The 22711-nt window shown below is 37.6% G+C and overlaps 1 protein-coding gene across 1 annotated transcript in view; it reads right to left on the reverse strand.

The window, feature by feature from the left end:
- Positions 1-22711, reverse strand: part of LOC127572791 (dmX-like protein 1) — a 158647-nt gene that overhangs the window by 104404 nt on the left and 31532 nt on the right. The window contains 7 exon segments of the mRNA XM_052020417.1: positions 2448-2616; positions 2741-2912; positions 5120-5295; positions 12202-12268; positions 15828-15948; positions 16873-16948; positions 19812-19889. Coding sequence (XP_051876377.1) covers positions 2448-2616; positions 2741-2912; positions 5120-5295; positions 12202-12268; positions 15828-15948; positions 16873-16948; positions 19812-19889 — 859 coding nt within the window.

Consider the following 22711-nt stretch of genomic DNA (forward strand, 5'->3'; position numbering starts at 1 on the left):
ATGTACTGCATTTGGTAGTTTCCTACACTGGAGAAGCCAAATGCAAATGGACTGACTAATTTTCATAATACCTCAGTCTGCATAAGTGACACTGCATTTTTAGTTGCCTCTAATTTTAATTTGCCATTCCAACTCAGCTTCAAGAAACAAATTGTTTGCTGTTGACAATCAGTCCCTCTGTCATCACTGATCTCCATACACTCTTCCGACTATTATCCTACAATCCTGACTTATGAAGCAACCCCAGTTGATTTTCCTTCAACTCAAGATGCCTAGCGTAACTGTGGCAATTTCATTATAATCTTCCCAAACGAAACCTTCTTGCTCTGCCATCCTACATGCAACCTGTATAATCAAAAAAATGAATTCTAAAAAATTGTGCAGATAACTAATAAATATTTCAATACACTTGCTTTATACATAGTAATCCATTTACTTCATATTGTACAGAAAACATGATATCTGCAAAGTAAACGTTTAAAAATTCAAGAGGTAATTTTAATCCATTACTAATGATAATTTTAAAATTAATTTTACATCATAAAACAATTATTGAAGTGCAATGTTACGATCAGTGACAAGTCTGCACAGCTAATATTTCTATACAGGGTATCATATATCAGATTTATCAACTTTCTAACGACTTTAATGATTGTATACCAATGACCCAGATTGCCCCGGGAAATGACAGCAGTTTTACATGAAACTGCCTGTACCTCCCCACTTCACCATCACAAAATTTGGACTCCTGTGCAATCATAAAAGCATGCTTGTGTAGGTGGCCATCAAGAAGATACACTGAGCAGAACAAAATTAAGGTACATTAGGGTTTTCTTTTCTTGTTGCCAAAAGCCATAATAGTATCAAAATCATAATTATTTAGGCAAATCTTTACATTATATTTCTTAAAATAACTTTTGTGCAATCTCTATGACAAGCACATTGATGTTATTTAATGTTTTTAGATATTCACTTATATTCACTTGAACATCTAGTTCTGAACCTAAGTTCAGAATTAAACTTTTTAGAAATACAAAAAACAAATATTTTTTGCATATTCGACTGAACTCACATAATTTTTTAATGTAATTGTTATGAAACTTCAAGGAGGAACTCAGCCAAAAAAATGAACACCACAGATACGCATCCATGATCACATTAATTTATCTAACAATGCAGATGTACTTTGATGACTATACATTTGCAACAGAGGCAAGTATGGCAACTACATGTCGAAATCTGTTCAGTTCATGTTTTTGCACTCTCTCTACATAAATGAGATGATTTTCAGATTAATGAAATAGAGTCATTTCAGAATACAACTCAAAAGCAAGAAAATAACTGATTAAAGAATGGTACTTCGATTTTGTAGGTTTAGCAGAGGCAAATTGCAGAAAAATGGGCAAATTAAAGAGAAGTTTCATGCATGATTTTTTTGACTAAAAACAAAAGTTATGCCATTAATTTCATAAATGGTGCCAACTATCAAGAGCCATTTTTTGTTCACTTATAGTGTGCCATCAAATTATAGCTTCAATCTACATTTTGTTTTTAAAACAATAATGTACATTTATACAGCATCTTTAATATTTGAAGTACCCAAGTTTCACAGGAGCATTATTAAACAAATGTGTATCCAAATTCCATCAGGAAATCCATGGACGTATCAAAGTGGTAAGCTTTAAGAAGAATCTTACAGGAGGGAGAAAAGGAAAGGGAAATTTAGCTAATGTATCCCAGAACTTAAGCCCATTGCAGCTGAAGGCATGGGAGACTGGTTAAAATTAGATATGCACAATAGACCAGAATTTAAGAAATGCAAAGACAGGGCTAGTAGTGTCGTTAAAAAAATGATGAGAATTTTAATACAGAAACACCAGTGGAGTGAAGCCTGTGGGTGAGTAAGCAGAGATGATGGGTTGAATGGGAGGTGGGGGGAAGAAAACAGAGGAAAGAGTCAAAATTCGATCTACAGAGTTTAGTATGTCTTAAAATTTACTTCAGGTAGAAGATAGATTATCCAGGAGACCTTGCAAAGTATAAGGGTTTCAAGCAGCAGCTGAAGCTAAACAATACTGAAGCTGAAGCAGCTGGTACCAGTGACTGAGTAACATGCAGTTGTATGCTTCTCAAGGTCACATAATCAAGTTTGCATATGCCTGGTTCAGCCTCAGACCACAGCGATAGGGTTAGAGTCAGTGATTAAATTTGTAATGGCAGCCAAAATCAGTGGCTTCAGTCTTCTCAGTGAGCAGTCAGGCAACATTTACATTCGTTGATAGCTGGATATTAGGCACAGTGTGCGAGAAATTTGAGATGGTGCAAGAGTTCAGAGAGGTGGGTGCGATCAATCAGAATAACAATGTTCATCAATAAACATGATATTCCTCATGTTCAGAAGAATCTTTGAATAACTTCTTGGCATTACGAATATGTAACTTTCTTACCTGTTGCTGGATTAATACTGGCTGCTATGTGAAAATGACAGAGGGAATTTGCATGCAGAGGTGCATTCCTATGGAGTTCATGTGCGTCCTGTCGGTGGGGTAAATACCCAGTGTGTGCAACAAGGCCGGATGATCTCCTCCTCCCTATTCGAAAGGGTCCGATATTCAGCTATAAAAGAACAACAATACAAATCAAACCAAGATGTAAAAACTGTTCAACTGCATTTATTTTCTCAACGCTTAACACTGAGAATAGACATTGTTTTTCTTCCCCTTCAAAATAATCTTTGTACCTTCTCCCGACTGGAGACGTTCCTTTTGAGGTTGTTGGCTGCAATGATGGATTCAGACCACTGGGTGTAGCCTTCGCCGGAAAGCAAACTATCACTAGGAAGTAAAGTCTCTGCCCATAACCGACAAACATTGTCCTTGCAGCAGGTCAACAGGACATTACATGTAGAGCCCCTGAAAAGAACGATTCTATTAAAAGTCACATTCTATCAACGATTGAGGCCATTTCATAACAAACATTTAAAAGAGGGATTATACTATGATTGAACATGCTGCATATTCTTTGAGGCCGATCAGAATTCCATGAGAGATTATTTTTTAATTTATTAATCAAAAGTACAAATAAAATATTGAGAATATGCTCTCAATACTCATTCACATGGCAAATACTTCAGTACTTCACCCTTTTTTGCATTTGCTCTTAAAACATTAAATCACAAGTTGCATTTTGATACATGATATCTGATAAATTCATGCCCAAATTTGAAACTTGGATAGGAATGGAGGTAGATGTTGCATAAAATATACACTTGAAGTACATATGTGGATAAATTGCCAGACATGGATGAAAGATATCTCAGACTATTGAAAGAAATAGTGGAGGCTTATCCACAATTTTCAAATATTCCCTTGGAATTCAGTTTTAGAATATTATTGGAATCCTGTTGAAGAGAAAGTACAAGCCTTCATTTAGAAAGCCTTCATTTGTTAATCTCGAACCATCAAAATGAAATGTTGAGAAAAGATCCCAACTCTAACTTAATTGATTTTTTTTTTGAACTGGGTGAGTCAACGAGGCCAGTGCATTTGAATTGTCTACATGGATTTTAGCAAGACTTTAGATAGGGTCTCAGGTGACTGACTGGTTGATAAAAGCAGAAGTCAGCAGGACCAAAGGCAGAGGGTAAATTGGATCCAAAACTCACTCAGTAGCAGGAAGCAGAAAGTAATACTTGATAGATGCTTTTGTGACCAAAATGCTATTATCAGTGAGGTTCCAGAGGGCTCAATACTCAGTCACTTCATAAATTTGATTTATACTGGCTGATAGCGAAGAGGAAAGTTTCAGACTATGGGAACAGAAAATATTGAGGTCTGCTGGTTGGGCGGAAAAGTGGAAGTGGAATTTAGTCCGGAGAAGTGCAAGAAAATGCATTTAGGGAGGTACAACAGACAAAGGAATAATCAAAAAATGGCAAGGTATTGAACAACGTGGAAGAGCAAAAAGAGTGTATGCCCACAGATCATTAAAAGGTAACAAGGGATCTATAGCATGGTTAAAAAGGGCTGCATTCATTGTTAAATGATGCACAGAATGTTAAGAGCAGGAAAGCCATGTTAGGACAGTACACTGTGCTAGTTAGGTCATGGCATGAGTATTGATTACAGTTCCAGTCACCACATTACAGGAAAATGTGATTGTACTAGTGAGGGAGCAGAGATTTATGAGGATATTGCCGGGAATGAAAAATTATACCTATGGGGTAAGAACGGATAAGCTGAGATGCTCCCTTTGGAGAGTTAATAGTATAAAATGATAGGTCAAGTGCAGTAAATAGGAAGCAATGATTTCACTCGACAGGTATCAACAAGGGGTCATAAATTTAAAGCAAGTGGTAGGAGATCAAAAGGGAAAAATCAAGAAAAACATTCTCACCCAAAGGCGATAGGGATCTGGACTCTATGCACGAAGGCGTGACATAGGCAAGAATCCTTTTACATTTACAAGGTACTTAAATGTGTAGTTGAAGAAATGTGACCAGTTATGAACCAAGCACTTGAAAGTGAAATTAGATGGAGTAGCTCTTTTGCCACAAGTGCAGACACAATTGGTCACATAGGGTCCATCCATGTTGTATCTTTTTTCTGAATCATTATGCAATATGCTACAGAAAACACTTTGAATGTAGAGCAGATGGTAATTGTATAAAACTATAGTTGTCCTAATATTAAAAAAAATTACAAAAAGAGAATGTTTGGAAGGAAAACTCGAACAATCTAAAGATGTGCCAAGTTGCCAAGCTTTACAGTCCAGGAAAATAGCAGTCAGTAGGATACCCAAGGACTGCTTTAAAATATGATAAACAGACAAAACAAGCTTAAAAATACCATGATGAGATAACAAATTTAAGTGAAAAAACACAAACATAGATGCTGGAACTAAATTTGCCACAATGTTGTGAAAGAACAGGAACAATAAAAGCCTTTCAAATTCATTTGAGTGCTAAGTTTCAATTTGTTTTCTCATCTGAACCTTCATAATATTTGGGTAACAACAAGATTACCTGAACTTTCACACACTGTATCTGTCACCTTCAAACAAGATCAGCATTTGCAGTGATTATGTATTGATTAGTTTTTATTTTAAATATTCAATTCACCTTGGCATGTACTTGCTGGTTTTCCGCCAAGAAAATCCTGTCACAGACCGAGGATGGGCTAGATACACAAAGGAAAAATCAATATCATCTTCTCCTTTATCTGCTGGAGTGACTGGTGTCATCACTGCTGATTGCCAGCTGCTGGAATTATACCACACTTTCACAAGACAATCATCCTGAGGAAGGGAAGGAGAGAGAAAAATAACTGTGAGCAATTAACTTAAAATGTTTTTATTCAAATACTTCATAGTAGCTGCAATAAATTTCCCAATTTAGATCAAAAGCTGTCATTATTTTAAAAAAACTTGAAATACACAAATGTAACAGTTAATAGTTAGGATTTGTACTCCTTACTTGTTCTGAGATTTGTTATTATGAAGTCACTGTCCACTTTGCAAAATAAACATTTAAATTATGAAGTATTTGAGTCCATTGTAACCAAACTGAGGAAATAAAATCTCCACATATTCTATCTATATCTTTTTGTATGAAATCACAGCATAGATAACAAATGACATTTATATAGTACTTTTAACCGAGGAAACCTCCAAACTGAGTCTCTCAGAACACAATTGAACAAAAATAATTACAAAAATTTCAGGAGCAGATTTTCAAGGCAATATTAAAAGGAAGAGGGCAGAAAGAAAAAAAAGGTTATTGGTAGGAAATCTAGAACATTTGGGACATGGAGTAGATTATTTGTTTTCATTTAATTGTTTTGTTTACTTTAATGATGGATTTTCTTAACCTTTTAGTTCTTATTTGCACAAGTAATGGTAACAAAAAGTAAACAAGTATCCTGCCAGCCTCTCAATTAATGATATAACTTGTCCTAACTGGTTCACTTGAGTCAGCTGACTCAGAACTGGTGGGACCTGGGAGTGCAAATCCATTGGTTCTACCAAAATACAGCATGTAGTAACCAATGAGTGCATTCTCTATGAAATGTGGATTTTCTTGAGGCAAGGGTAAAGATGCAGCTTTATATTTAAAGAAAGCACTACAAGCTTGAAACAAAATTTTGTTTATTTTTGGTTCAGTGAGTTAATTTGATGCAGAGTCTGACTGGCTGGTGGACTTGGTAGTTTCCTTCATCCTTTTTAGAGGGAAAGGGTTTAAATTATCATCCATTTTACAGATTTAACTAAGACTGGTATCTTGAAACTCGATTGGTAACAAGATAAAATTATAATTAGTAAGTATATAGCCAGCTGATAATTACTAATTAAATAAATAAAATTAAATTAAGATGAGCATTTTAGACAAGTGCTGCATTACCGCTGTACTATGTGGGCGCTGATATAAACCACAGGTCCACGGCAACCACATCTGCACTTGTAGAATTTCAGCACATATGGATACTGTGATGCATCAGTAAGGGGGAAAATTACCCAGGTGCTTTGTTCCAAGAGGTAATCACATTGCTTAGATCAAGAACTGCAAAACTGGTCAATCAAGAGAAACACAAGAATGTGACAAGTTAAGCAGGTGTAACAATCCAAAAGGTACTGCTGGAGGAGCTTCAGCCTTTAACACTTGTCTAACAAATATGCAATTCTTGTGGATAGTAGGGAGGAGGATACAACTGACAACAGCACAATAGCAGAGATGACATTGCAAACTGAGGGAATAACGAGTAATGTAGTAGTTACATGAGACAATATTGTTAGGGGGGATAGATACTGCTCTCTGTTGCTGTGAGAACAAGTCCCGAAAACTGTGTTGTCTGCCCAGAGCCAGAACATCTCCACAAGGCTGTATAGGAACTTGAAGCAGGATGGGAAACATCCAGTTACCATCCTCCATGTGGGAACCAATGGACAGGACCAAGCAGGAAGTTCTGTTAAAGGTGCAAGAGCAGGTGGGAACCAAATTAAAAACAAACCACACAAAGAGAACAGTTTCTGGATTATTAACTGAGCCACATGCAAATTGGCATAGGATCAAGAAATTGAATGCATGGCTCAACAGGTTAGTCTAGGAGAACTGGGCTTCTATTCATGAGGTACTGTTACCACCAGTACCACAGAAATAGAGAGCTGTTCCATTGGGGGGCTTCAGTAAGCAGGAACAACTACATCATGAATCAAATAACCAAGGGTGTGGATAAAGTTTTAAATACTGAGGAGGAGGATTCAGGTGAGAATAAATTTCAGAATGTTAAAGAACAAGGACAAGTTGATAGTGCAAGGTAGCAAAATTGTTGATGATAATCATTATCAGGAAGAGTCATAGCATACAGGAGAAAATCTCCACTCAGAATCAGAGCAGAGAGGAAATGGAAATAAAGTCTATCTGAATGCACATCTGTTGCAAGATGAAGTTATGGAACAAATGGATATAAACGATTATTGGATTATATCCATTAGAGATGTAGCTTGCAAAGTGACTAAGTTTGGGAATTAAATATTTCAGGTTACTTTTAGAGGAAAGGCAAAAATTTAAAAAAAGGATTAGCCACGATAATAATGTATAGGATAAAGTCAGGAAAGTGAAAGGCTTTTAAGCTCAGAAAATCAAGACTTAGAATTAGTTTGGATGGGGCTAAGAAACAACAGAGAACAGGTAATATTGGTGGAAGTTGACCATATGACTCAAACAGCAATAGTAATAAAGAGCACAGTATAAATAAGGGAATTACAGAAGTGTGTAGCAAGGATAAAATGGTAATTATCTGAAATTTTTGTCAACATAGGCACAGGACAAACCAAAATCAGCAATTATAGTGTGGAGGAGGAATTCATGTAGTGCATACAGAATGGTTCTCAAGTTCAGTAAACTGTGTAATAACAAAAGGACAACTAAATCTTGTAATTACATGGCAAGAAGTGACTGAAGCATTCGCTACCAAGTACAGTCAAAAGTGCTGGATAGATGATCCATCTCATCCTGCCACACTCATCCCCACAGAAGTCAGTCTCCAGCCAATTTGATTCACTCCATGTAATATCAGGAAACAGATAACATTCAAGCTGCAGTACTGAAGACCTGCATTCCAAAACAAGCTGCACCTAAAGCCAAGCTGCTTCAGTACAGTTACAAAACTGGCAACTGCATGAAAATGTGGCCCAGGTATACAATATAGGCCACAGTTTGACTATTGTGTATAGTCCTGGTCTCCACATTACAGGAAGGATGCCATCGCACTGGAGAATACAGAGGAGTTTTAAAGAAACATTACCAGGACTGGAAAATTGTACTTTTAAGCAAAGATTGGATAAGCTAAGCTTGTTTTCTTTGGAACAGAGAAGGCTGAAAGACTTGATGGAAAGACGTATATAAATAGAAAAGCCTTATTTTCCATTACAGAGGCCAAAAGCCAGAGGGTATAGAGTTAAAATCATTGAAAGGATCAGAGGCAATGAGAGTATGTATTTTGTTTTACCCAGATATCGTATGGGTCTGGCATGCACAAAATGGGCCAAATGGTCATACAGCACAGAAGCAGGCCCTTTGGCCCACTCTTGACGTGCTGACCATCAAGTACTGTTCTATGCTAATACCATTTACTGGCACTTGGTCCAATTTTTGTGCCTTGGCAATTTGAGTGCTCATCCAGATACCCAAGTATTGTGAGAGTCTCTGCCTCCACCACCCCAAGTAGTGTGCTCCAGATTTCAACCACCCCTTGGATGAAAAAAAAACTTCCTTATATCCCCTCTAATCCCTTTGCTTCTTACCTTAAACCTATGCCTTCTGGTTTTAGACACCTCTGCTATGGAGAAAATCTACCATTGTATACCCTATCTATGCCCCTCATAATTTTACACACCTCTATCAGATAACCCCCTCTCAACCTTTTCTGCTCTAAGAAAAACAAACCCAGCCTATTCAAGTGACGCTCCATCCCAGGCAACATCCTGGTGAATCTCCCCTGAACACTCTCCATAGTAATCGTGCCTTTTCCACACTGTGGCAATCAAAACTGCATGCAATATTCCTGATGTCACCTCATTAATGTCTTATAAATGTTGCTTATATAAACCATAGCTTCCCTGCTCTTAATTATATGACCTTGCCAATGAAGAGAAGCATTCTGTATGTCTTCATTACTATCCCCTCTGCCTGTGCTGCCAGCTTCAGAGATCTTTGGACGTACACCAAGATCCTACTATTCCTCACTACTCCCAAGGGCCCTACCATTCATTATGCCTTACCCATACTTAACCTCCCAAAATGCAACATTTCACATTTAAATTCCATCTGCTATTGCTCTGACCATTTACCATGTCATGAACCAGCAACAAAAGAAACACACTGAGCATGATTCAGTGTTAAAAACTATTTTATTAATCACTACTTATGATAATACGTAAAATAAAAGTAAAAATGTTAGTATGTTAGAATTCAAGAATGTTAAACCTCGAACGTTAACCCCAAAACTAAACTCTTCGTGTGTGTGTGTGACAAAGTCCAAAACTCCCAGTTCCTGAATGGTTCTTAAAGTTCAGTTCCGCAAGCCATAAGGTGAAACGTGAGCAAGGGCTTCTTCAACAACCACCGTTGTCTGAAGATAAGATGTAGATGTAGAAAAACATAGAGAGAGTACATACGAAATCCAAATGTTCCACGATGGAACCCAAACGACGCTTCAGTGTTTACTCGGTAGTGACTTGCTCACCCCGAAAAGCATCCGAACCGTGGTCGTCCACACACAAATACCTGTTTCCTTCTACAGGTCAGCAACAAAGTGAACTCCACCGGATTACTTCCAACTTCCATACATGGATTTCAGTAGTAAACACAGTTATTGTTTCTCATCCATCGATAGAGAAAACAAGCAGGCTGGTGTCTCTCTCCCTTCTCTCTCTCTCTTCTTCTTCAACAACGTCATTACGTCCTTTATCTTCTATTGACGTAAGCACGCCCCACACACACATACACACACACTCTCTATCTTAAAGGGACTTTCACTGAGTCCGTAACAACCAGCTGATCAATATCTTATTGTAGCCCGAGTCTATCCTGGTTACTAGCCACAGACCATCATACGGAGTGACTTGCAAGCATACTAATCATATAACCTCCAATAATATCCAAGTCTCTAATGCATCTACCAAACAGTAAGGGTCCCAGTACCAATCCCTGTGGTACACCACTGGTCACAGGCTTCCATTCACAAAAGGAATCCTCCATCACCACACCTCTGTCTCCTATTACCAAGTTAGCTTCTGGATCATAAATTTTCTATGATTCTATATGCTAAATTTGCTGATAAAATTTGCTTAAAAACTGACAAATACAACAGATTAAAGGAGCCAAAAGTACAAGGAAATTTCTAATTAGATCTTCAGTCTGTGCAGGTTTATCTACATCCAGAAGGGTGACAGCATGGGCTGAACAACTGTTCCATTTAATACCAGTTTACTGAGGTGAAACCTTGGCAAAAGTACCCTCTATTGCTTGCTGCCCAGACTCTTGGTAAAAATGTATGTGCGTATCACACTGATACCCTAATGAGTAAATGGTGCGTTGACATCATGGAGATTTGAACTAGGAGGTTACCGGCATCAAACAAAACAGTACCCCTGCATGGAGGTAATCTTAAAAAAAAATCAAAAGTAATCTGGAATAAAACCTCACTCCAGATTAAAGTTCATAATTAAACCTCAGCAATGACTGGATTGTTAAAAATATACCTAGTTCACTGTTGTGGGTAAGAAAATGTGCATCCTCATCAGACCTAGACTATATTTGACTGGACTCATAACTGCCCGCTAAACAGCTTGGCGCACCATTCAGTTTAATGGCAATTAGGGAAGAGAAATAAAAACCACCATTTCCAGGAATGCCCACATTCAAGAAATGGATAAAAAGAAAAATAATAATGTTCACTATGCACCATGATTCAATTGCCACCCATATAGAATTTTGGATGGTATGCCACCCATCAAGTTGCATACCATCCTTCTACTCAAGTTGTATCCTTCTACTCTCTGCTATTTTAAGTGTTGAATTTCTATGATCTGCATTATATTAAATATAATTACTGATTTTCTTCATGTGAACGTTGTTTTGAATACTCAGATGAAAGTTTAATTGTGGAAAATATTAATCATGGAGTGATGTAAAAAAAACTTGTTCCCAGGGTAAAGGTTGGGATGGTTATAAGTAATCTGACAAAGGTGTCAATGCTTTGCTCAAGAGATCATGGGCATTACATTAGCTTTCTATGGAGCAATTTGGTTCAGTTGTTAGAACTCGGACAGTCAATAATCCAAACTGCATTTAAACAACCTTAATGTTAAAATAGCATATGCTTTGAGTGCAAAAGATCATTGACTGGAATTGCTGGGGCTACAATCACTATGGATAAATTGTGGTCATTTTAAGTGTTTGTCCTCTTCATCTCCTTGAACATGAGCAGGAGTATCAGCTGCACATAGATAGGAGTTCATGACATCTCAGAAACATGACCCGATTAGGTATGCGGGAAGTATTTATGGAAACCACAAGATTCCAGAAACATCAATGTGAAGAATTCTGCAGTAGTGTTTTCCAGGGCAAAACAAAAAATTGACCACCAGATTAGTGTAAATTCACAGATAAAGTGAATTGTACATGATCACAAAAAAAATATTGTGAATATGGTTCTTATCCATTAAAGACATAAAATAACACCGTCACAACTTGCTAGTTGTCACTGTTCTTAGCAGTCCTTAAAATGATATATACATTTTATATATACACACACAATGAAATACAAATTAAAATTTATATTTTGAGAATTTTCCCCCCAAATTATGCATTTTTATTTATTTAAAAATTAACAGGTAAGTAGCGGTTTAGTTAATGGTCTTCTATTCCCAAAACTAGGATTAATAATTAAAAGAATGAGGGTTCAAATTCCACTAATGGTTTGGAATCTGAACTAATTATTTATTAAAATAAATAGAGCTGTAAAGAGAGTTAGAATGACTGTCATAACAAAGTATGATTTCTCAGCTCTGAATTGCTTCAACTTCATGAGCATCTTAGCACTCCAGCAATATCTGATTTATGCAAAGCAAAATCAAATAAATCTGGAAGAATCTCATAATTAGATCAGTACTCTAAGCCAAGCAAGCACAAGTAATGAATACCTTTCCTGCAGTAGCAAAAAATTCACCATCTGGAGACACCTTCAATAGATGGATGGGCGTTGCAGTTCTGTAAAAGTAAATTGACATTCTTAGCTAAATACTAACCTAAAAAGTAATAACAAGATCAGTAATAGTTACTCAGCCTAAAATTTCAGGAGGCAATTCTAAATGTGCAGGCTATGGAATGCTGGACAAAATAAAGAAAACAAGCGAGTACTTTTTTGTTCTGGAAAGTGTTGGTACTGCTCAGCAGATCAGGGAGCATCTGTGGAAAGAAAATGAGTTAACATTTCAGGTCAGAGACCTTTTGTCTGTTCTGTTTTTGTTTCAGATTTTCAGCATCTGCAGCTTCTTTTTCTGGTATCTTGAACAAATTATCATTCATATTTGAGCCTGTGCAGTAGACAGACATGAACATTCCACCATGAGGCATAATACTGAAACTCAATCTTGTCCTTCAGCAGGCTAAAACTTTAGGGGTGTTTGGACAGAGCAAGAGTCATTGAATTTTCCTGCATGCTTGTCAAATGACACCACAATGCCTCATTTCCCAGCAACAATGATCAGATAATTGAGCATAACCTTAGATTTGAATTCTATTGTATTGTTGAAGTACATTTACTTCATGAGGAAGGATTAAAACTAATTCAAAAAGACTGGGTCAACAGAAAGGCAAATGGTATTTTAGTTTTATGTACCAGTGTAAATTGTTATACTGAAATTATTTTGGCCTCTACATCCAGGATTGTGTCCATCCAAAAGATAGTAAAGTTCTGTGTCCAAGGTAGCTCTGGAAGCTCAGTTACTGATCGTATTCAAGACAGTGATTGATACATTTTTGGATTTTAGGGGAATCAAGGGACGTGAAGCAAGTACAGGAAAGTGATGATCATGTGAAAGATTAACCATGATCTTTGTGAATGACAGTGCAGGCTAAAAAAGGCCTACTCCAGTATCTATTTCTGAAATGTTTTCCTGATAATTTATAGACCAAAACAAAATAGGAAATAAAACTACGAGAGAATTGGTACAAGTACTTTAAATAAGTTACCAAGGGAAATAAAAGTAGAGTGAAGTATTAGGATATGGATAAACAACATACTAATAAAAACTGCACGGTGGCAAGATAGTGCTGCTGCATCACAGCTCCAGGTTCCCTGGTTTGATCCCAACCTTGTGCGCCAAGTGGAGTGTGCACATCCTTCCAGTGACCATGAACTTCTAACAGGTTCTTCAGTTTGTGCCAGGTGCTTTGATTTCCTCTCCCATCCCAAAAACAATACAGGTCCTTCCCAGATTTCAACAGATTCCTGTGAATAATTCGTAACCTGAGCAGTTTGCAAGTCAGAAATGCAGCTGCAAACCAAGTTCTCACATAGCAGAAGATGCCTGCAGCTACCAGCAAATCCATCCATCCCCCTGGTTTCCCAAAAGCTCATTCATTCATACATTGCAGGGGTACAGGGAAATAGGGAGTTGGGGAATGGGAGGGACTGATGTTCTGGCTCTGCTGAAAGCTGGTATAAACACAATAGGCCAATGGGCAGTCTCCTATGTCAAATTAAGCAAAAACATACATGGAAATTAACATGCCAGAGAGACAGCATTTGTGGTGAGCTAATGGGCCAAAATTTTGGGTGGATCTTTACAGTTACAGGTGGATCTGCAGGTGTTTCACCACACAACTTTCAGGAAGTACAGGACTTTGGGACAAACAACGTGAAAGTCCAAAACTTTCTATGTAGTCCTGTCTGTTGTCATTTCAAATGTGCTCCAACATTGGTCTTGCATGAAAATCTGTCTGATTGGACTTGAAGGTTCATCAATTCAAATATTTTCAATGGAAAATATCGGCAAATTACAGATAGTTTACATCCTTTGAATTAATAGAATTAAAAATAATTAAATACATTTTGGTGCTTTAGTCTTATACTTTCAATAGCATAATTTATTTTTAATAATTTTTTAAACTGTTTGTTAATATTGACTGCTGGCAAACCTGGGGACATGGTTTAGATGGTCATCAAAGCATTTCTGTGGAATAAGCATGTTAGTTATTGTCAGAGCAATCAAGTTAAAACCAGAGTGAAAAGATTAAATTGCCATTAGCTTCACACCTACAAGTGTGGACTGAGCAAGTGGGTTTGGTTAGGGAGAGAGGTGACCAGCATGGTCCAGTCGCTGAAAATGCAGAGACAATGGCCACAATTTGCCTTAAATCAGGGGATGAGCCCCACGGAATGAATAATGCATCCCTGTTCAGAAAAGATTAACTAGCAATTATAGGCCATCAGGTTAACAACAGTCGATGTGAAAGCCTTTGGAAACAATATTCCAGAGAAAATTATCAATCCCTTCAATAGAACAAACTAACAAAGGACAGCCAGCACAAATTTATGAATGACAAATTGGGTTCGATTAACAAAAACTTTTTTCATGAGATTAACAATAGAGTTGATGAGGGTGGATGAAGGCAATGCAATTGATGTTGTTGGGACTTCAATTTTGTAAGTAGGCTCATTTGTTGCATTTTAAGGATCACATAAGTTTGTTGGCAGAACTGAAACCAAGGGATAAATGGAGCAGTGCCAGCATTACTACAAGAAAAACACTATGATGCTGGAGGAACTCAGCAGACCAGGCAGCACCCGTGGAGAAAAGCAGGCAGTCAACGTTTCAGGTCAGGACCCTTCATCAGGACTGAAGGAGGATCCTGACCAGAAACACTGACAGTCTACTTTTCTCCACAGATGCTGCCTGGCCTGCTGAGTTCCTCCAGCATTGTAGTGTTTTTCATCTAGATTCCAGCATCTGCAGTCCTTTATTTCTCTAGCATTATTATAAAATTGGATAAAAGGGATAGAAAAGAAAGAGTTGCAGAGAACAAAGTCATTTTGCAGTGGTGCACCCCAAAGTTCTGTGTCAGGGCTATAGAAAGGGTAAATAAAAAGGACCAGTTCTAATGGTAAACAACTGATAAACCAGAGATGTCCAGTCAAAGAAACAAAAGTAATAGGAGGAGATTTTTTTAATGCAAGCTCTATTAAATTTGGCATGCATGCTGGCAGGTTATCAGAGAGAGATTCCAAGTATATAAATTCTTGGAGAAGAGAAACTGCAGCAATATATGGAAACAAGCTAAGGAATGGGGCTAGCTTGGCTGCACTTCAAAAGAGCCACATAGATCTGAAAGGCTGAAATGGTATCTTTTTGTTCTCTACTGTTAAGTCGTTATACAAGAAAACCAAACAAGTGAGCCTCATTCCTTAGTATTTTTCCCCACATCCCTACAATTCCTTTTCTCCAAGAATTGATAGAACTTCCTATAAAATCTGTCTCCATCACCCTGTCAGCAGTGCATTTCAGATCCTAACGTTTGCATTAAAAAATCTTTTCACATTGCTTTAGGTTGTTTAGTCAGACATCTATTTATCAGCCATTCACCATTAGAAATGATTCATTTTTAATTACTTCAATAAGAAAAAGTTTTTAATAGTATCATTTTTTTTAAGGAAATAAGTGACCTTAAATTACATAAATAGTGTTTCTCAGTTCAGAGCTGATCTAAAGTTCATGAAAACAAACCTGGTACCTTGTCAATGAATAATAAACTTGAAAACTCTTACTCAGATTCCCAGATGCATTGCCAACTGCTAGCTTCACTTGGATCTGCCTCAAATGTAGTATCTTCCTCATTTCCATTGGCCCAAAGCTGTAAAGAATTGGAGCCCGTCAAAAGGCGAATCCCTAGAATGAAAAATGTTCATTACTTTACAGGCTAATAATGAAAACTATTCATTACTATTCAAGCTATTTTGCTATTCATTTCTCAAATATGCCATTCAATGAAGAGTTGAAAAGAAGGGGTGTACACTGAGTAAAAGAGGTGGAGGAACCAGGGTGGCATGACTTCATGACATTATTGGCCCATCTGCTGACAAAAACCTCTGTCTTTGGTATCTTTACATTTGACAATTCTGATGCTCTCCTGGCTGACCCTCCCACCTTCCAAATGACATAAACCAGTTTATTTGATTCCCTGCAAATTGCCTGTTCTAATCATTACACCATAAGCATTCATGTCTTCAGCTGCCTAGGCCCTAAACTAATTCCTTGCCTGGACTTCGTCTCTCACCTCTTACCTTCCCACTGTTTAAGATGCATTTTGGAACCTAACCCCTTGATTGCCCCAGTAATCTTTCACTTAACTCAATGTCAAATGTTGTTTGACAATATTGCTATGTGGTGCCTTATGATATTTTACTAGTTCTAAAGATTATGTTAATAGAAGATATTGTTAACCAAGAATCAAAACTCTATCTGCTTGAGTGGATCCATCAAGTCAAAACAACAGGTTTAAGCTTTTAAAGCTCCCAGAATCAGGAATAACTATCCCAAGACTGTAGCTTAATTGTGATTAAGATTTTCAGTTCAAGTGTTTATGATCCACAATCAACTCACAGCCAGACTTGGGAAGACAAAATAAACTAATGTCTTTCCAGCACAAAGTCAGAAAAGGTGATTCTGGAGCTTTAACTAGGGAAAAGTAAACTTACAAATCAGCTGGTTCATATTGACTGTAAACAAATCAATCTGGTGACTACTCTCTAACATTCCAGTCATCAGGAAAACATGTTTCTAAGTGAAAGCTAGCACAGTATTTTATCTTACCTTGAGGATCCCATGCTAAGTTATGCACTATTGACTCCAATACAAACTGTCCACTCTTTTGCCATTGATAATTCAGCTGTAATGAACAAATGAAAGTTGTAATGATAAACTAGCTTAAGAGATCAATATTCAAGCAATTAATTTACAAAATAAGATGCAAGATTGATGTTGAAAAACAAAATCACTGTACATGCTTTTGGCCGGATTGGAATTCTCTAATATGTCTCCAACTGATTCTTCCATTGATTAAATCTTAAATAGAACATTGCAAAGTACTGTTATGGTTAATTCCCACTGAACAATTAAACTTAAATTGGTAATAAATTCTGAATCCTGCAGGAAAAAAAGCATCAGTAATTGTCTACTCACTGAATGTGAGAATTCAAAGTATTTTTGATCCAATGGAAAAGGGATTTCAAACTTATCTTAACTGTTTTACTTTATCCCATAATAAAAACAGCAGAATTTGTAAAATTTAATCAGCATATCTGATGTAGATTTACTCTTGTGCAAAACTGAAAAAAGTACCTGCTTGCAAACCATTGCACATTTTATGTGGGACTTCACATATTTTAAATTTTACACAAATTGTAACATTTGAATCAATTTACACATTTTGCTCACCTCCAGAAACAACTGAAAAATCTAACCACAAACAAAAAAAATCCTGGCTCAAACACTTAAAAATGCAAATGTCAGAAATCCAGATAATTTGTCCAAAAAAATTATAGCAGTTACTACAATTCCAAAAACACATTGGCAGTGAAATTTCAAGTATACAAAAAAAAATTATGCATACTGTATTAACCAAAGTCATCACCCTTAGCAGTCCCTTGTGATCGAGAACAACTTGTATGCACCATTTCTGTAACTTCCGAGGTGGCTGATAAGGCCAATGTCGTACATTCTAAAACAGGTGGAGCGGGAACTGTTTGACGTGTGGGAAGTTTGGAAGGTAGTGTGCTCTTGCTGTCCTTTATTCTGTGCTCTTTGTCTTTTACTATGTTTCCTCCATATATTCCTGGCAAAGGGATTTCAGGTTCTCAATATCACACTGAATGCTCCTTCCCATTTTGAGTGGCCATGGTGTAGGGATTCTGAGTTGGTGGAAACATTACACTTTTTCCATGGAGGCTTTGAGAATATCCTTGAATCTTCTCTTCTGCCCACCTGGTTAATCTCTTGCCATGGCAAAGCTCAGAATAGTGTCTGTTTTGGAATCTGATGTCGAACAGGCAAATGACTGAGCCTACTCATTAGTGATAACGGAGTGTAATTGCAGCTTTGGAGATGCTGGCCTGAGAGAGAACACTGACATTAATTCAATTACCCTGCCAGAGGATTGAGGATTTTGTGGAGATGCCATTAATTGCAGCCTTTCCAGTGCTCTGAGGTGACTGCAGCAGTCTGTCCAAATCTCAGAAGCAAAGAGGAGGGCAGTGATCACTATTGCCTGGCAGACCATGAACTCGTGTCAATTATGACACCTTGATCTTCAAAACACTTCCTCGGATGATCGAGTGTTGTAGTGGCAGACCAAAGACAATGGTGAATTTCATCACTGCTGTCCATCTTCATCAATAGTTAAACCCTGAAGTATGAGAAAGTGTTCCATTTTTTGCAGCATTTTGTTTTTAGCTAGGTGTTTTGTAGAAGACCTTTGTTTTGCAGATGTTTAGTTTAAGACTGATTCTTTCTTATGCTTCTGTGCACAAGTCATCATGACTTGGTGCTCAACCTCCAAATGCCTGTACATTGTAGCTGGATGATTGAAGGAAGGATGATCTTAGTTCTCAAGTTGAATAGTTCCACATCTGTCCTTCAGATCAGATCCACTCCAATGGAAAGTTTGTTAGAGGTAAGGAGCTGTACTGTGGCAAGAAAGATTTTAAAAAAATGTATCGGGGTGATGATAGAACTCTGCACTGAGACTGGGTATTTTGTTGATCCATTAGTTAAGATCATGGCTTGCATTCCATCATACAGCAGAGGCAAGATGGAGATGATGTTCTATAGGCAGACAAATTTGAGAAGCATACTCCACAGCTTCAAAGACTTTTGAGAGGTCAGAAAAAGGGTACATACAGTTGTTGACACTGCTCCCTGCATCACTTCAAATTGATCTTGACTACATATGTCCATTATCCCTCTAAATGGAAGAAATCTTTACTATGATTTTGTTACTTGGCTGTGTGAGGGAGTCAAGGGCACTGATCTCAAGTGCAAAGTTACAACTGAGCAGTTCTTTAAAATCTTCCCTCCAAATAGAGCCAACTGCAAATTTTTCTTTGGTTAAGTTCTCCTCCATCCCAGCCCGTCAATTGTGTAGGTCTATTCAGCCTTGACCACAAAGAAGAATTCGCACACCATGGTCATCAGCGAGTTGCTGGACATCCTCTTTCCAACTACCATCAGTTCTTTGAGTAATAGATTTTCTATTGGCCCTCTGCCTTTAGAGCCATTTCTTTTCTCCGATACTTGGAGTGCACAATAGGGAGTAGATGTGCAAGCGTAGGTGGGTGCATGGCTAAGGGAATTATACTGTGTCTGATTTTGTCGACAGGTACCCGGCTGGCCTGCACTGAGGAAATGCAGCTCAGCAATGGTTCGAGGAAAGATTGTGCTGAGGGCGTGGTGATCTTAAAACTGGAGTACGAGGGAGTGCACGGGAAGGACTTTTGAGATGGGAGGATAAGATATAAAGAAGAGGGCAAGAGGAAAGAAAGGGAGAGGGGTAGTTGATGCAAAGGAGAGGGCTAGCTTGATGAGAATGAATAGTTTGGAAACTCCACCTTGCCTCATGGGAAAAGAAACAGCTCCAATATTATCAAATATATACACCTCAGATAACAACAAAATGCTGATGCTGAAACATCAAAATTCAAGAACACAATGTGCTTGGTAGGTTAAAAATGAAAGCACAAACTATATCCACTTACCGTAGAATGCTTACTTTTCCGATTTAAAAGGGGAATGGGCTCAAAAATGCAAACTAAATTTCCATAGGATGCTGCAATCTGTGGATGAATCACATTTAAAATGCATTGGTAATGAATTAATTTCCACAATTACATGGGCACTATTGACGCCAAGAAAATTAATTTTGTAACTAATTATGTAAATTTCTGATGTCTGCTTTGTATATTTTAATATTAAATAATGCAATTTGTTTACTCTTAAATACAATTTTGTTCCTATTGGTTACAAAGATGGTCAACATCAAAGCAGTCAAAAAACATCAAGAAACCCTCTAGTACAACAGTAGAAATAGTAATTTTTCTACAACTAGCAAGTATAAAAAAATGGTAGGGTCTAATCTTTAAAATAATTAGAAAAGCTAAATTCAATTTTCTATTTTCTTTCTCCCAATATTGCTCAAGCTAAGGCTGTGTTCCTCAGGAAACCATAATGTAAAAGTGATTTGGGTGGAGATGAGAAATAACAAGGCAAGAATTCACTTGTGGGAATGGTGAACAGGCCTTCTGAAAGTAACACAAGGTAGGACGGAGCAAAAGGAAGAAATAATGGGAGCTTGTCAAAAAGGTATTGCAATAATCGTGGGAATTTACATTTGCATCTAGTTTAGAAATAATCAGGTAGGTCAAAATAACCCAGAGGAATTTACAGAATGTTTTTGAGATAGTTTTTTTAGTACAGCATGTGTTTGAGCCAGTGAGAAAGCAGGTTATACTAGATCTGGCATTGTGATCATCATGACATTCATGACCTCACATTGAAGGTGCTCCAAAGTAACTGCAATTATATATGACTGAACTTTACATTCAGTTTGAGGGAGAAAATAGTTGGTCTAAAACTAATATTTCAAACATTAATAAAAGGCAATGAGAGAATGAGAAAAGAGCTAGCTGAATTGAACTGGCACATTAAGGGATTCATCAACAAAAATGCAGTGACAGACATTTTAGTGAATCTTTCAGAATAGATATATTGCAATCAATCTTCATTATGAAGGATACAAGTAATAAACAGAAACAGCTCTAAATCAGGAATTGGAAGGGAGGGAGGAACTTGGGAAATTACTATCACCAAGATGGTGGCACTTAGGAAATTGTTGAAGCTGCTGGTTGAAACCGTGTCCTGATGGATTTCATTCTAGGGTATTCACATAACTCTCTAGTAAGGTAGCTAATGCATTGGTTCTAACTTTCCAAATTCCCAAGATTCAGTGAAAGTTCTACTGAATTGGAAAAGAGTAAATGTAAAAAGGGAGATGGAAAGCAGAAAACTGCCGAGCAGTTAGCTTGACAGCTGTCAGAGGGAAAACATTAGATGCTATTATTAAAGAATGTCACAGCAAAGCACTCAGGAAAAATTCAAGGTGATCAAGCAAAGTCAACATGGTTTTGTGAAAGGACAACCATATTTTACCAATTTATTGGAGTTCTTTGAAGAAAGATGTACTGTGGATAAAGGGAAACCAATGGATGCACTGTACTGCACTTAGATTTCCAGAAGACATTTCATAAGTGCCACAATTAAGGAATTATGGGGGGGGAGGGGGGAGAAAAAAACATGCAGTTTTGGAAGAAGTGTATTGGTGTGAAAACAAGATTGGCTGGCTATCGGAAAACAAAGTCAGTCTTTTTCTAGTTGGCAACTTGTAATGTGTGGTGTTCCATTGGGATGTGCTGGAGCCTGGACTTCTTAAAGTTTATATAAATGACTTGGATGAAAGCACCAAGGTATGGTTGTTACATTTTGCTGATACACAAGGATAGATAGGAAATTGAGTTTTGAAAAGGACACAAAGTGGCTGCAAAAGAGTATGGGTAGGTTAAGTGAAGAGGTAAAAATCTGGACAAATGGTGTACAATACCAGAAAATGCAAAGTTGTCTATTTTGGCAGGGAAAATTTAAAAACAAAAATGAGCCCTATAATTTACATGTGAAAGATTGCAGAGTTCTGAGATGCAGCGGAATACAGATGACCCCTTGCATGACTTGTGAAAGACTAGTCTGCAGGACAGCAAGTAACTAAGAAAGCTTACAAAATGCCATTGTCTATCACAAGAGGAATTGAACACAAATGCAGAGAGGTTATGCTTCAGTTGTACAAAGCATTGATGAGGCCACACGTGAAGTACAATGGAAGCAGCTCACACAAGATTTATTACACTGATATCTGGACAGGGTGGGTCATCCCTGAAATTTTAGGAAAGTCCCATCCTCTTGTGCCTCTCCTTATAACTTAAGTCCTCCAGTCCTGGTAACTTCTTCATGAATGTTTTCTGCACCCTTTCCAGCTGAATGACATCCTTTCTATAGCTGGGCAACCAGAACTGCACACAATACTCCAAGTGTAGTCTCACTAACAACTTGTACAGCTGTATAATGACGTCCCAACTCCTGTAAATGCCTTGACTGAAAGCAAACATACCAAATGCCTTCTTCACCAGCCTGTCTATTCATATTGCCCATTTCAGGGAATTCTGTACCTGTACTCCTTGGTCTGAAAAGCAACCCAACCCTGCTTCTTCAGTGTCCAAATACAGCTCAAATTACTCATTAGAACAATTTGAATGAATGTTTTCAGCATCCTTTGGGGGGGGGGGGGGGGGGGGGGGGGCTCACATCCTTCCTAAAATGTAGTGAGTAGAATTGGACACAAGACTCATGTTGTGCTCTAACCACTATTTCACTAATATTCAATCTGACTTCCCCATTTTTGTACTCTGATATAAATCCCAGAATCCCATATGCTTTCCTAATCACTCTTTCCACACACCTGCCTCTCAAGGGTTTATGGACATACTAGGGTCTCTGTCCAAGCACATCCCAATAGAATTGTACTATTTAGTTTATTTATTATCTTTATTCT

The sequence above is a fragment of the Pristis pectinata genome, chromosome 7 (assembly GCF_009764475.1).
Source record: "Pristis pectinata isolate sPriPec2 chromosome 7, sPriPec2.1.pri, whole genome shotgun sequence".
Lineage (NCBI taxonomy): Eukaryota > Metazoa > Chordata > Chondrichthyes > Rhinopristiformes > Pristidae > Pristis > Pristis pectinata.